Raw genomic sequence first — 12,821 nt, 5'->3', positions numbered from 1 at the left:
AACAGAACGCTTTAAAAGAGACTAACGTCGTCTATGCCTTCAAATGCCCTCTTGGGGACTGTAAGCTCCAAAAAATCCAGTATATAGGCAAGACAACAACATCACTTTCTATGCGTTTAACGATGCATAAGCAACAGGGCCCCATTAAGGAACATATAATCTCTTCCCACAACCAAACCATCGCCAGAGAAATCCTAGTAAACAACACAGAAATCATCGATAGATACAGCGATAGCAGGCGGCTTGACGTTTGCGAGGCACTACACATCAAGAAGTCAACACCAGCAATCAACAGCCAATTAATGCACAACTATATTCTACCCACCTCAAGACTCCGCTCCAATATAGAAGCATCAAGAAATATGGACCAATAGGCTTTCTACAAACACTTCTATTCAATACCCATTGTTTCGTGTTCTGTCTTGTGTTGATGAAATTAATACCCTATTAATACGACCTCTTGTTCTGTCTTGTGTTGATGAAATTAATACCCTATTAATGCCACCTCACCCCATCCACCTCACTCAAATGTAGATATAAAATCGGAGATACGTAAGTTCTATTCAGTTGTGTATTTGTAAACTAAAGTCTTTGAAAATGTAATAAGTTTTACGAAACGCGCTCGTGTCGCGTCAGACTAGAAATAAACATGAATTTTGGAGAATTGATTTTTGATTTACCTCCAACAGTGAAAAGAAATGTACGAAAGATTGAGAAAATTCGTGTTAGAATTATTAATCTTACTTTTTCGGTCATATTTAATAATATATATATATATATATATATATATATATATATATATATATATATATATATATATATATATATATATATATATATATATATTTATATTTATATATATATATATATATATATATATATATATATATATATATATATATATATATATATATATATATATATATATATATATATATATATGTATAGGAAGGGAGTACCACCTCTAGCTGGAAGAAGGGGGACCCATAGCCTCGGAGGAAACCACGCATAACGCATTAGAGGGAATGTTATATATATATATATATATATATATATATATATATATGTCGTACCTAGTAGCCAGAACGCACTTCTCAGCCTACTATGCAAGGCCCGATTTGCCTAATATGCCAAGTTTTCATGAAATAATGTTTTTTCGACTACCTAACCTACCTAACCTAACCTAACCTAACTTTTTCGGCTACCTAACCTAACCTAACCTATAAAGATAGGTTAGGTTAGGTTAGGTAGGGTTGGTTAGGTTCGGTCATATATCTACGTTAATTTTAACTCCAATAAAAAAAAATTGACCTCATACATAATGAAATGGGTAGCTTTATCATGTCATAAGAAAAAAAAATGAGAAAATATATTATTTCCGGAAAACTAGTCTTATTAGGCAAATCGGGCCTTGCATAGTAGGCTGAGAAGTGCGTTCTGGCTACTAGGTATGACATATATATATATATATATATATATATATATATATATATATATATATATATATATATATATATATATATATATATATATATATATATATGCGAACAAGCCTGAATGGTCCCCAGGACTATATGCGAATGAAAACTCACACCCCAGAAGTGACTCGAACCCATACTCCCAGAAGCAACGCAACTGGTAACTACAGGGCGCCTTAATCCGCTTGACCATCACGGCCGTCAAAAGGAAGTGATAGCCGAGGCTATTTGAGCCACTTCCCCGACGGCAACTCGGATGGTAATCTTGGGCATAGCATTTCACCAAATCACCTCATTCTTTGGGGCACACGTGAGGAACACAAATGCGAACAAGCCTGAATGGTCCCCAGGACTATATGCGAATGAAAACTCACACCCCAGAAGTGACTCGAACCCATACTCCCAGAAGCAACGCAACTGGTAACTACAGGGCGCCTTAATCCGCTTGACCATCACGGCCGTCAAAAGGAAGTGATAGCCGAGGCTATTTGAGCCACTTCCCCGACGGCAACTCGGATGGTAATCTTGGGCATAGCATTTCACCAAATCACCTCATTCTTTGGGGCACACGTGAGGAACACAAATGCGAACTGAGGAACACAAATGCGAAATTTGTGAGGAACACAAATGCGAACAAGATTACCATCCGAGTTGCCGTCGGGGAAGTGGCTCAAATAGCCTCGGCTATCACTTCCTTTTGACGGCCATGATGGTCAAGCGGATTAAGGCGCCCTGTAGTTACCAGTTGCGTTGCTTCTGGGAGTATGGGTTCGAGTCACTTCTGGGGTGTGAGTTTTCATTCGCATATAGTCCTGGGGACCATTCAGGCTTGTTCGCATTTGTGTTCCTCACGTGTGCCCCAAAGAATGAGGTGATTTGGTGAAATGCTATGCCCAAGATTACCATCCGAGTTGCCGTCGGGGAAGTGGCTCAAATAGCCTCGGCTATCACTTCCTTTTGACGGCCGTGATGGTCAAGCGGATTAAGGCGCCCTGTAGTTACCAGTTGCGTTGCTTCTGGGAGTATGGGTTCGAGTCACTTCTGGGGTGTGAGTTTTTATTCATATATATATATATATATATATATATATATATATATATATATATATATATATATATATATATATATATTCCTCTTGTTGATAGTGCAACAGTGTATGTAGACTTGATCTACTTGAGGAGGGTGATAGTATCAGGTGGTGAATCAGAAGATAGGATACCACTTGGTAAACTGATAATAGAGTTCTGATGGTGTTGGAGAGCAACCAGATTGTAGTATTATAGAGTATAGGATTCATTATTATGATATGTGTGTATGTATCGTGTATGTGCTTTGTCCAGTAAATGTATCCCAATTTGCTGGTGTTTGCCCTTGTCCTAGTGAGGCTTCCCAGGAGGTAGTGAAGAAGGAGAGAGAGAAAGAACCAAGAACCACTGCTGTGGACAGGGTAGAAGGTAATACTAGTAAGTCATAGGGGATTGAGGAGATCATATCTCATAAGGAGAGAGTGGGGAGTCACAGCGGCTCGAGTGGGTGTGTGCACGTGACAACGAGGCTAAGTGTGGAGCCGCATCCCCTAAACGTGTGACGTTGAGCTCCTCTCCAAGAGCCAGAAGCGCCAAGGGTGATCTTCTAGTAAGGTATAAGCACTCTACTGAGTTGTGGGTTGGGTTGTTCGTAGAGACGGATCAACGACGACAACACCAACAACTCACAGTCTATAATAAATTGGGGGCCTGTGTCCGGGAGAGTGAACTGACACACCCACACCCTGTCCAAGAGTGGATTGGTACACCCCTTGTTGAAATAGATACACTGTGTGACCGCAGGTGTATATTCTCTCTCTCTTGGGATGACTCACAGGACAGGATGACAGCAGTTTTGAATTTTAGAGGTTCGGAGAAAAACCTTGCTAGAGCCCAGGAGTACATTGATACGGGAGATGATGAAATCTTGCAAAATTGTACCCAGGAACAACTTTGGTTGATCGCGAAAATGTATGGTGTTAGGTTGAAGTCAAACACAGTGCGTCTAGTAAACGGAATGAAATCAGGGCACTAACGCAGATAGACAGAGTAAGCATGTTCTGCAAAATTCGTGACGAGAAGATTCTAGATATGTGCACTAGAAGGCAGATAAGGATGTTAGAAGACCATTTCGGCCTAAAGGGTAGGCATGATAAGGTAGAGGATAGACGCGAGGCGCTGCGGACTTGGTTAAGGGAACAAAAAGCAAAAGAGAAGGAAGCAGAGCGCCAATGTGAAGAAGACGAAATACAGTGCCAGCAAGAAGGAGCTGAGGCTCTGCCTCAGAATAAAGAACCAGATAGGTTGGAAGAAATTTCAGAAGAAACGGACGATGCGCCAAGTGACGAGGGAATTAATGTAAACTCAAGTAGCAGCAGGGAAAGCAGCCTTGAGAGGCACGAGGTGGAACCAAAGTTGGAACCAGGAGACAATGAGGTACAACTGCAAGGTGAAGAGAGGCAGGCTCGGCTTGAGCAAGAGAAAGCCAAAGCCGAGCAGGAGCGAGCTAAAGCTGAGCAAGGGAAAACTAAAGCCGAACAGGAAAAGGCTAAAGCTGAACAGGAAAGATTGAAAGTCGGACAAGAGAGTGCCAATGCCGAACAAGAAACGGCCAAGGCTGAACTGGCTATGATAAAGATGGAGGCCGCTAAAGCAGAACAAGAGAGAATTAAGATGGCATGAAGGGAGAACAGAGTGAGAAGCGAGGCGAGACGCAGCAATAGCAGACCCAGTGGAGTCTGGGGAGGAAGAAATTATGAAAGACCCAGAAGAGTCTGGGGTGAGAAGAATTTTGATAAATGGGCAGATAAACGTAAGTACCCTAAAACTCAGAAGAGTAGGTCGCGCACTTCGTCTGAAAGTGAAGATGGAGGAGCTAAACGTGAAACTAATGGTTATCCTGGAAATCAAGAGTCCAGTAAAGCCTTATAGAGTGCAAGTAGTGTACCTGGCCCGAGGAACTCTCATGCGAGTAGACAAAGTCAGAGCTACTCTGGTACATATAGAAGAGACTTTTCCCAGGTGAGGTGTTACAATTGTAACGGATTGGGTCACGTGATGTGAGACTGTCGGCAGGGCAAAAGAGTTGTGACCCTGGCCATGTGTGACCCCCGAAGTAAATATACGAATGTGTTCCGAGACAAACCACAGAAGATAAACATAGTGAACGAGAGGTATAGGCCGTTCATGAGCAAAGGTTGGATCAGTGTAGGAGGCCAACCTGAGGTAGAAGTTGGTATCTTAAGAGATGCCGGAGCTAATCAGAGCTTGATTGCGAGAAGCCTGATTGGGAATAATCGACGGTTAGCTGGCAGGGGTAAGATGAGAGTATGTGGGTTATTGTCTGAGAGTGACATGCCCGTTTGTACTGTCCAGCTAAGGTCGGAATATGTGTCGGCACAGGTGATGTTGGGAGTGTGCCCGACATACCTGTTCCAGGAGTCCAAGTGATCCTGGGGAATGACTTGCGGGACAAAGGTGTTGCCAAGAGTCATGGCGGAGGCTGTGCCAGAGGAGTGCCCAGAAGGCCACGGCACAGGTGGGACACCTGAGAGTGTGAACCTGACTGACATCCGAGGAGATGAGTCAGGAGACCGCCAAGCCATTGAAGACCCTGTCTCGGTAGTGACGAAGGCAGAGGTGGCCGACAAGGAAGACACTGGAGAAGGTGAGACAGTGTCGATTCAGCCGGTGGAAGATATCGACGTAGATATAGCGTGGCTGTTTGACGAAGGTCCAGCCCAGGAAAATGAAGTCTCGGTGAGGTCAAAAGAGAAGATAGCCCAGCCAAAGAAGAATCATGTGAAGAGAGCGGACCTGAGTAGAGCCTGTTACGATATATCGTATCGTGTTATTTCATCAAATAAAGGCACGATTATTTAAGTCTTACGTTCATTATTACAGGAAGAACGAGGTTAACAACCATGGAGGTCGTTAACTGTCAGCACGGTATGGCTCGTCCGGTGGCGGGAATTTCTGTTAGCCAATCAGAACCACTGGGCGAGGTAACGTGTGCTGGCCGAAGCATGTGGAGAGACAGACATCTGCTCCCCTCCATTGAGTCAACAGGCTGTCGTCGCATTTGGATGTGTGACCAACGGACCCAACTTTTAGTGTGCTCCACCCTTATGAAGGAAGAGGACCTCGAGGCATGGTCGACGTTCTTGAAAGTTATGGAAGATAACAGCTTTGAGATTTAGAGGTCGGCGTGGAGTTAACGCGCTGATTTTCCTGATAGCGGTACAAATTGCAGGAAAGTAGATGCTTTATAAGTGGGAAGATCAATCGGACAAGAGACGACCGTAGCATGGTCATAGTATCTCTCTCTCTATATATATATATATTTAACTGTACTTGTGTACAATGCACACATATATATATACATGTAAAATATTGTATATAAGGTGATTAGAGATATATCACAATATATCCATGATGAAGTTTTATACCATCTTATTTTCTTGTCCTTTGTCAGACCTCAGCACGAAGTGTGTTGCACCTGACAACAGGTCCGGCTGAGGCTGACACCTGTTCAGATTCATGTACCCTGTTGTAGTACAACGAAGCATTAGGATAAACATTCAGAATAAACCTAAATTAAATGTGTTGGGTTGTCAACAGTTGATCCCAACACATATGGGGGCCTGTCCGGGAGAGTTTTGAGCAAGACACACTGTGTACACTTGCAGCACCCATTGCTAGTCATCTAGGTGTCCAGCCAGGCAAAGTTTTCATCATGGATCGTGTCCAAGAATTTATAACAAAAGAGGACCCATTGATTTTTGAGAGCTGTACGAAAGAACAGCTGAAGCAAATCGCCGAACACTATGAGATAGAATTAGTGTCGACTAAAGTGGTCTATATGAGACAAGAACTTGGAAATAAAGTAAGGTCTCGACGCGAAGACGTCGAAGCGGTAGGATTAGATGTGTGTGCAAAGGAAAGTGGGGAATAAGATAATGAGGAAGTGTCTTCTAATTCGTCTCGTAGGAGTGGAAGTTTAGAATATGAATTGGAACGTTTGAAACTGGAAGCTCAAATTAAGAGGGATGAAAGACAGTTTCAGTTAGAGAAACTGAAATTGGAGAAAGTGAGACTTGAAAGTGAGCAAAAAACGCGTGTAGAATTAGAAAAGGAGAAAACGAAGCAAATGGAAATCGAAGCAAATAAATTTGTGGCTGCTCAGAGGCGAGAGCGAGAGGTACACTCGGAGAGCACACCTATGCCTGCAGCATATGATCACAAGGCACGTGAAAAGGAGGTTCCGCAATTTTGTCCAGAAGAGTCTGAGTCTTTTTTTGAGCATTTTGAAAAAGTTGCTACACTAAAGCAGTGGCCAGAGGAGGATTGGGCCCAATTGGTGCAAATAAGATTGACTGGGGCAGCGAGAGAGGCCTATACCCAGCTCTCTCTTGAAGATTGTATAAATTACTGGACTGTGAAAAACAGCGTATTAAGGTCATTTCTACTGACACCTGAAGCTTACCGGAAGCGGTTCAGAGAAATGGTAAAGACACAAAGGAGCACATATGCTGAAACAGCCAGAGATTTGGAACGTAGATTCCAAAGATGGATGGGTTCCGAAAAGGTAGAATCTTTCGAAGACTTGAAACAATTGATGTTAATGGAAAAATTCTTGGAGATGGTGACTCCAGACACCAGGTTTAAGGTTCAAGAAGCAGGAATAAAAACACTCTTAGAAGCAGCGGACAAAGCAGATGTAATTACGGAAGCTTACAGAAGTCTCCAGGAATGTGAAGAAAAAGGTCACGCAAAGTTGCAGGGTAGTAAAAGGCGGTATACGTGGAACAGTAGAGATGGTCGTGGATATACTGGCAAGCCGATAGCCCGACAAAGTCAGGGGTATGTGGAATTTTCTCCGTCGGGAGGTGACGCATTCGAGGGTCAGGCTAGCACACCCTCGGGTCAGGGAGGAATACAACGTCTAGATATCGAGGTACAGGACAGTGGAGACGTGGCGAATCCTATTATAATGGACAACGTGGTTCGAGAGGACGAGGATTCTCTTCTCAGGTAATATGCTACACATGTAACAAGCCTGGACACTTAAGTAGAGAGTGTAGGCAAGGCAGAAGAGTGGTGTCCCTCACAGTAAGTAAATACAGAAGTCCTTATATAAATTTAAAGGGGGAATTGCCCCAGGAGAAGATGTCCATTACGAAAGGATATAACCCTTTCATTAGCAAAGGTATGGTGAGCATTAGGGGTCAGCCTGACCAACAAGTCACAATATTACGTGACACAGGAGCGAATCAGAGCTTAATACTGAAAAGCTTGATTCCTGAGTACAGAGCTTGTATAAATGGACAAATAATTAAGGTACGGGGTATAAATTCAGAGATGCATATACCTGTGTGTACAGTAAAGCTAACCTCTGATTACTTTACAGATGAAGTGATGTTAGGAGTGTGCTCGGACATACCCGTTCTGGAGTACATGTCATCTTGGGCAACGATTTGTGCGGCTCAAGTGTGTTGCCGGAGGTACTGCGCAGTGATGTACCAAACGAACATCAAAACAATGTGGAAGATGAAAAATGTAATAACATAACGCTCGCCAGTATTCTGGAGGATCCCTCGGAAGATGATCAAATAGAAGTATATCCAGCCTGCGTCGTAACCCGAGTGCAGAGTGCTCGACTAAGAGATGTGCCAGAAAGGATGGACGTATCTTCTACAATGGAGGAGGAAGAGGTGGATTTTGGATTAAAAGACTTGTTTGAGGACAGTGCCGCACCAAGTACAGCGAGAGTGGAAGTAAGACCAAAATTACCATCCCACATAAAGGTAAGCAAACCAGAATTTATAGCTGCCCAGAAATTAGAATTTGAGGAATATATAAAGGAAGCCAAGGGAGGAAATGCTTGTATCACATCACCCACTTACTATTACCTGGACGACGGGGTTTTGATGCGAAAATGGCGATCAGACCACGCGCCAGCTGACAAAGACTGGGTTAAAAAGGATCAAGTGATGGTACCTAAAGGTTATAGGAACTCTGTATTGGAAGTTGCCCATGCATTAGAAATGGCGGGACATCTCGGTGTTCATAAGACACTTAGTAAAATACAAGACCATTTTTATTGGCCAGGTATGGCGGCAGATGTAAAAAAGTATTGCAGAACTTGTTTACCCTGTCAGAGAGCGGGAAAACCTGCTCCAGCGCTTCCTAGAGCCCAACTAAAGCAAATTCCAGCGTTTGAGGAACCTTTTGAAAGGGCAATAGTGGATTGCGTAGGTCCCCTACCCAGAACAAGAAAAGGGAACGAATACTTATTTACCATCATGTGTTCAGCGACTCGTTTTCCCGAGGCATTTCCCGTGCGAAAGATAACCTCCAGAATATTGCTTGACAGGTTACAGCAATATTTTTCGTGGGTAGGAATGCCGAAGGTTTTGCAATCGGATTTGGGCAGTGTTTTTCAATCAAAGCTGTTCCGTAAGACAATAAAAGATTGGGATGTGAAACAGATTAGGTCATCTCCCTATCATCCCCAATCTCAAGGGGCCATCGAACGTTTTCATGGCACTATGAAGAGCCTTTTGCGAATTTATTGTGCTGAGCAAGGGGCACAGTGGGACGAGGCCATCGCCCCAATAATGTTTGCTATCAGGGATTCAGTAGTTGAGTCCTTAGGCATGACACCGTTTCAATTAGTATATGGGCATACGGTGAGAAGTCCTATAGTTATGTTGAAGGATCGGTTAACATCTGAAGGTTCAAGAGATAATCTGGAAACATATGTTCAAAAGTTTAAATGCAGGTTGTTCAGGGCGCGAAAGCTGGCGAAGGAAAATTTGAAAATATCTCAAGCGACCATGGCAAAATATTACAACAAGGGTACCAAAAAGAGAAGTTTTAATGCAGGCGATAAGGTATTGGTCTATCTACCTGTAAGAGGGACGGTTAATGATTCAAAATTTTGTGGACCCTATATGGTCAAGAAGAAACTTGGTGATTTAACGTACGTTATATACATGCCTGACAGACCGAGAAAATCCCAGATATGTCACGTAAACTTAATGAAAAGGTATTGGGATAGAGATGAGGATGGGCAACTAGACACTGCTGTAATGTGCGCAGTTTCCAATGAGTTTACGGAATTAAATCATAAGATGCTAGAAAGAGCAGATGGAGCCCGAATTTCTAATTCTCAGTGGTTACGAGAGATGAATGCACACTTGACATACTTAGATGATCAAAGGAGGCAGGACATAGAAGAGATTCTCATGAAATACCTATCACTATTCTCTGACGTACCGCGACGACACCGCGAAATTACGCACGAGGTAAATGTAGGAGGAGCTCGACCAATAAAGCAACATCCATATAGAATAAATCCTGAAAAGAGAGAAATTATGAGACGTGAGGTAAAATACCTATTGGATAACGATCTGGCAGAATTGAGCGACAGTGATTGGAGCTCACCTTGTCTACTGGTGAAAAAGCCAGATGGCACACATAGGTTGTGCACGGATTACAGAAAGGTAAATTCGGTCACTATCGCAGATTCGTTCCCAATTCCTCGAATTGAGGATTGTATTGACCAAATAGGACACGCCCAGTTCGTATCAAAATTGACCTTTTGAAAGGGTACTATCAGATACCCCTCTCAGAGAGTGCCAAGAGAATCTCTGCCTTCGTGACACCTGACGGTCTTTATCAATATAAAGTACTACCATTCGGTATGAAAAATAGTGGAAGTTGTTTCCAGAGAGCCATGAATAAAATCCTACAAGGGAAGGTAGGTTGTACAGTTTATATTGATGACATCATAGTGTATTCACACTCGTCGGAAGAACACCTTCATCAACTAAAAGAGTTGTTTGATAAATTTGAAGAGGTAAATTTGACTATTAATCTCCCAAAAAGTGAATTTGGCTAAGCAAAATTGCAATATCTTGGATACATCGTAGGACAAGGGGAGGTTGCCCCTGTCAGACAAAAAGTTGAAGCCATAGATAAGTACCCTGTGCCTAGAGGGAGAAGAGATTTACTCAGGTACCTAGGCATGGTGGTGTACTATAGAAAATTCTGCAGAAATTTTGCAACCATTGCAGCACCATTAACAGGACTTTTAGCGAAACATAAGAAGTGGCAGTGGGACGAAGCCTGTCAAGAATCGTTTAATAAAACGAAATCATTGCTAACAGAAGCCCCTGTATTGGTTTCACCCGATTTTCAGAAGCTATTTTCCCTCTTTGTCGATGCAAGTGATGTAGGTGCGGGCGCTGTTTTGACTCAGGACCAAAATGGAACTTGTAAACCAGTGTCCTATTTCTCTAGGAAATTTTTACCTAACCAAAGAGCATATAGTACCGTTGAAAAGGAAATCTTAGCCTTAGTGATGGCGCTACAGCGTTTTGAGGTATACGTGGGAGCGGGCATAGGACCTGTTACAGTCTTCACGGATCATAACCCGCTCGTATTTTTAAATAAAATGAAGAATACCAACCAACGCCTAACCAGGTGGGCTCTAATATTACAAGACTATAACTTAAATATAGTACACATTAAAGGAAAGGAGAACGTAATGGCTGACGCATTATCCCGTAGTATGGTATAAAGAAAACAGTAGACAGTGTGAAATAAAACGTTTTAGAAAAGAAAATAGTGAAGTGATGAAGGACGGTAGACTTCAGGAAGTACTTCTGTATCATCCACACCGTCCAAAGCTGTGTGTTCAGAAAATGTGCATATGTATTTTTTGTATATACTTAAAGATAATTTGTTGTTAAAACAGATTTTGTGTGCAGTTGGAGGCAAAGAAGATCCTGTGCGCCAAAGATCAGTGGTCAGTAGGTACGGCACCATGTCTACAAAAATGATAAGGTATGTCTGATAAGACATGTCATTACTAGAATGAGTTGAATCTTTGTAGGATGGACGAAAAAGGAATAATGCTACATCCGGTAGAGAAAATTAGTGTGGATGCTCCGAAATAACACTCTTTTAAGGGGGGAGGAGTGTTACGATATATCGTATCGTGTTATTTCATCGCATAAAGGCACGATTATTTAAGTCATACGTTCATTATTACAGGAAGAACGAGGTTAACTACCATGGAGGTCGTTAACTGTCAGCACGGTATGGCTCGTCCGGTGGCGGGAATTTCTGTTAGCCAATCAGAACCACCGGGCGAGGTAACGTGTGCTGGCCGGAGCATGTGGAAAGACAGACATCTACTCCCCTCCATTGAGTCAACAGGCTGTCGTCGCGTTTGGATGTGTGACCAACGGACCCAACTGTCAGTGTGCTCCACCCTTATGAAGGAAGAGGACCTCGAGGCATGGTCGACGTTCTTGAAAGTTATGGAAGATACCAGCTTTGAGATTTAGAGGTCGGCGTTGAGGTAACGCGCTGATTTTCCTGATAGCGGTACAAATTGCAGGAAAGTAGATGATTTATAAGTGGGAAGATCAATCGGATAAGAGACGACCGTAGCATGGTCGTAATATCTCTCTCTCTCTCTATACACATATATATATATATTTAACTGTACTTGTGTACAATGCACACATATATATATATATATATATATATATATATATATATATATATATATATATATATATATATATATATATATATATGTAAAATATTGTATATAAGGTGATTAGAGATATATCACAATATATCCATGATGAAGTTTTATACCATCTTATTTTCTTGTCCTTTGTCAGACCTCAGCACGAAGTGTGTCGCACCTGACAACAGGTCCGGCTGAGGCTGACACCTGTTCAGATTCATGTACCCCGTTGTAGTACAACGAAGCATTAGGATAAACATTCAGAATAAACCTAAATTAAATGTGTTGGGTTGTCAACAGTTCGATCCCAACAAGCCCAGACCGCTGAAATTAAGAGTCGGAAGGCGAATGCAACTGTGCTGAGTAGGAATGAGGAAGGATGTGGACAGACTGAGGACGGGAGTAGAGCGTCAAGTGGTCCACGAGCACAGAGGCATATGGATTGTGGAGTTAAGTTGTTTGAGATGTCAGGAGTTGACATGTTTCTCAGAAAAAGTGGAGGAAATATAGTGAAGAAGAGTAGTAGCCGAGAAAGTGAAAGGAGAAGAGGCAGTATGTGTGGAGAGATGCTTACGAGCACTCTAGGAGAGGTAAGGCGACATGTACGGTCGAGTGCTGTTGGGTGTAGTACAGTGCTCGAAGAAACTTTTAGGGAACGAAGAAGAGTTGAAGGAGGAGAAAAAGAGTTGTATAGAAGTGAGAAGTGTGGAAAGAGGAGGATGATGATACAAGCATGGAGGAGTAGAAGAAGGCCGAGGACTCGATGGA

General features: G+C 42.5%; 2 protein-coding genes across 2 annotated transcripts; both read left to right on the top strand.

Moving 5' to 3' along the window:
- The first annotated feature begins 3,559 nt into the window (after positions 1 to 3,559).
- Positions 3,560 to 4,186, top strand: LOC138362878 (caldesmon-like). Its single transcript, XM_069321453.1, has one exon. The coding sequence runs from the start codon at positions 3,560 to 3,562 to the stop codon at positions 4,184 to 4,186; it is 627 nt and encodes a 208-aa protein (XP_069177554.1).
- Positions 4,187 to 4,370: 184 nt separating this feature from the next.
- LOC138362877 (uncharacterized) lies at positions 4,371 to 12,381 on the top strand. The gene is made up of 7 exons (XM_069321452.1): positions 4,371 to 4,471; positions 6,494 to 7,537; positions 7,995 to 8,614; positions 8,906 to 10,011; positions 10,128 to 10,367; positions 11,268 to 11,356; positions 12,354 to 12,381. The coding sequence occupies exons 1-7, from the start codon at positions 4,371 to 4,373 to the stop codon at positions 12,379 to 12,381; spliced, it is 3,228 nt and encodes a 1,075-aa protein (XP_069177553.1).
- Positions 12,382 to 12,821: the final 440 nt, after the last annotated feature.

Source organism: Procambarus clarkii, chromosome 9, assembly GCF_040958095.1.
Source record: "Procambarus clarkii isolate CNS0578487 chromosome 9, FALCON_Pclarkii_2.0, whole genome shotgun sequence".
In the NCBI taxonomy this organism is placed as follows: Eukaryota; Metazoa; Arthropoda; class Malacostraca; order Decapoda; family Cambaridae; genus Procambarus; species Procambarus clarkii.
This window is presented reverse-complemented; position numbering and strand designations above follow the sequence as displayed.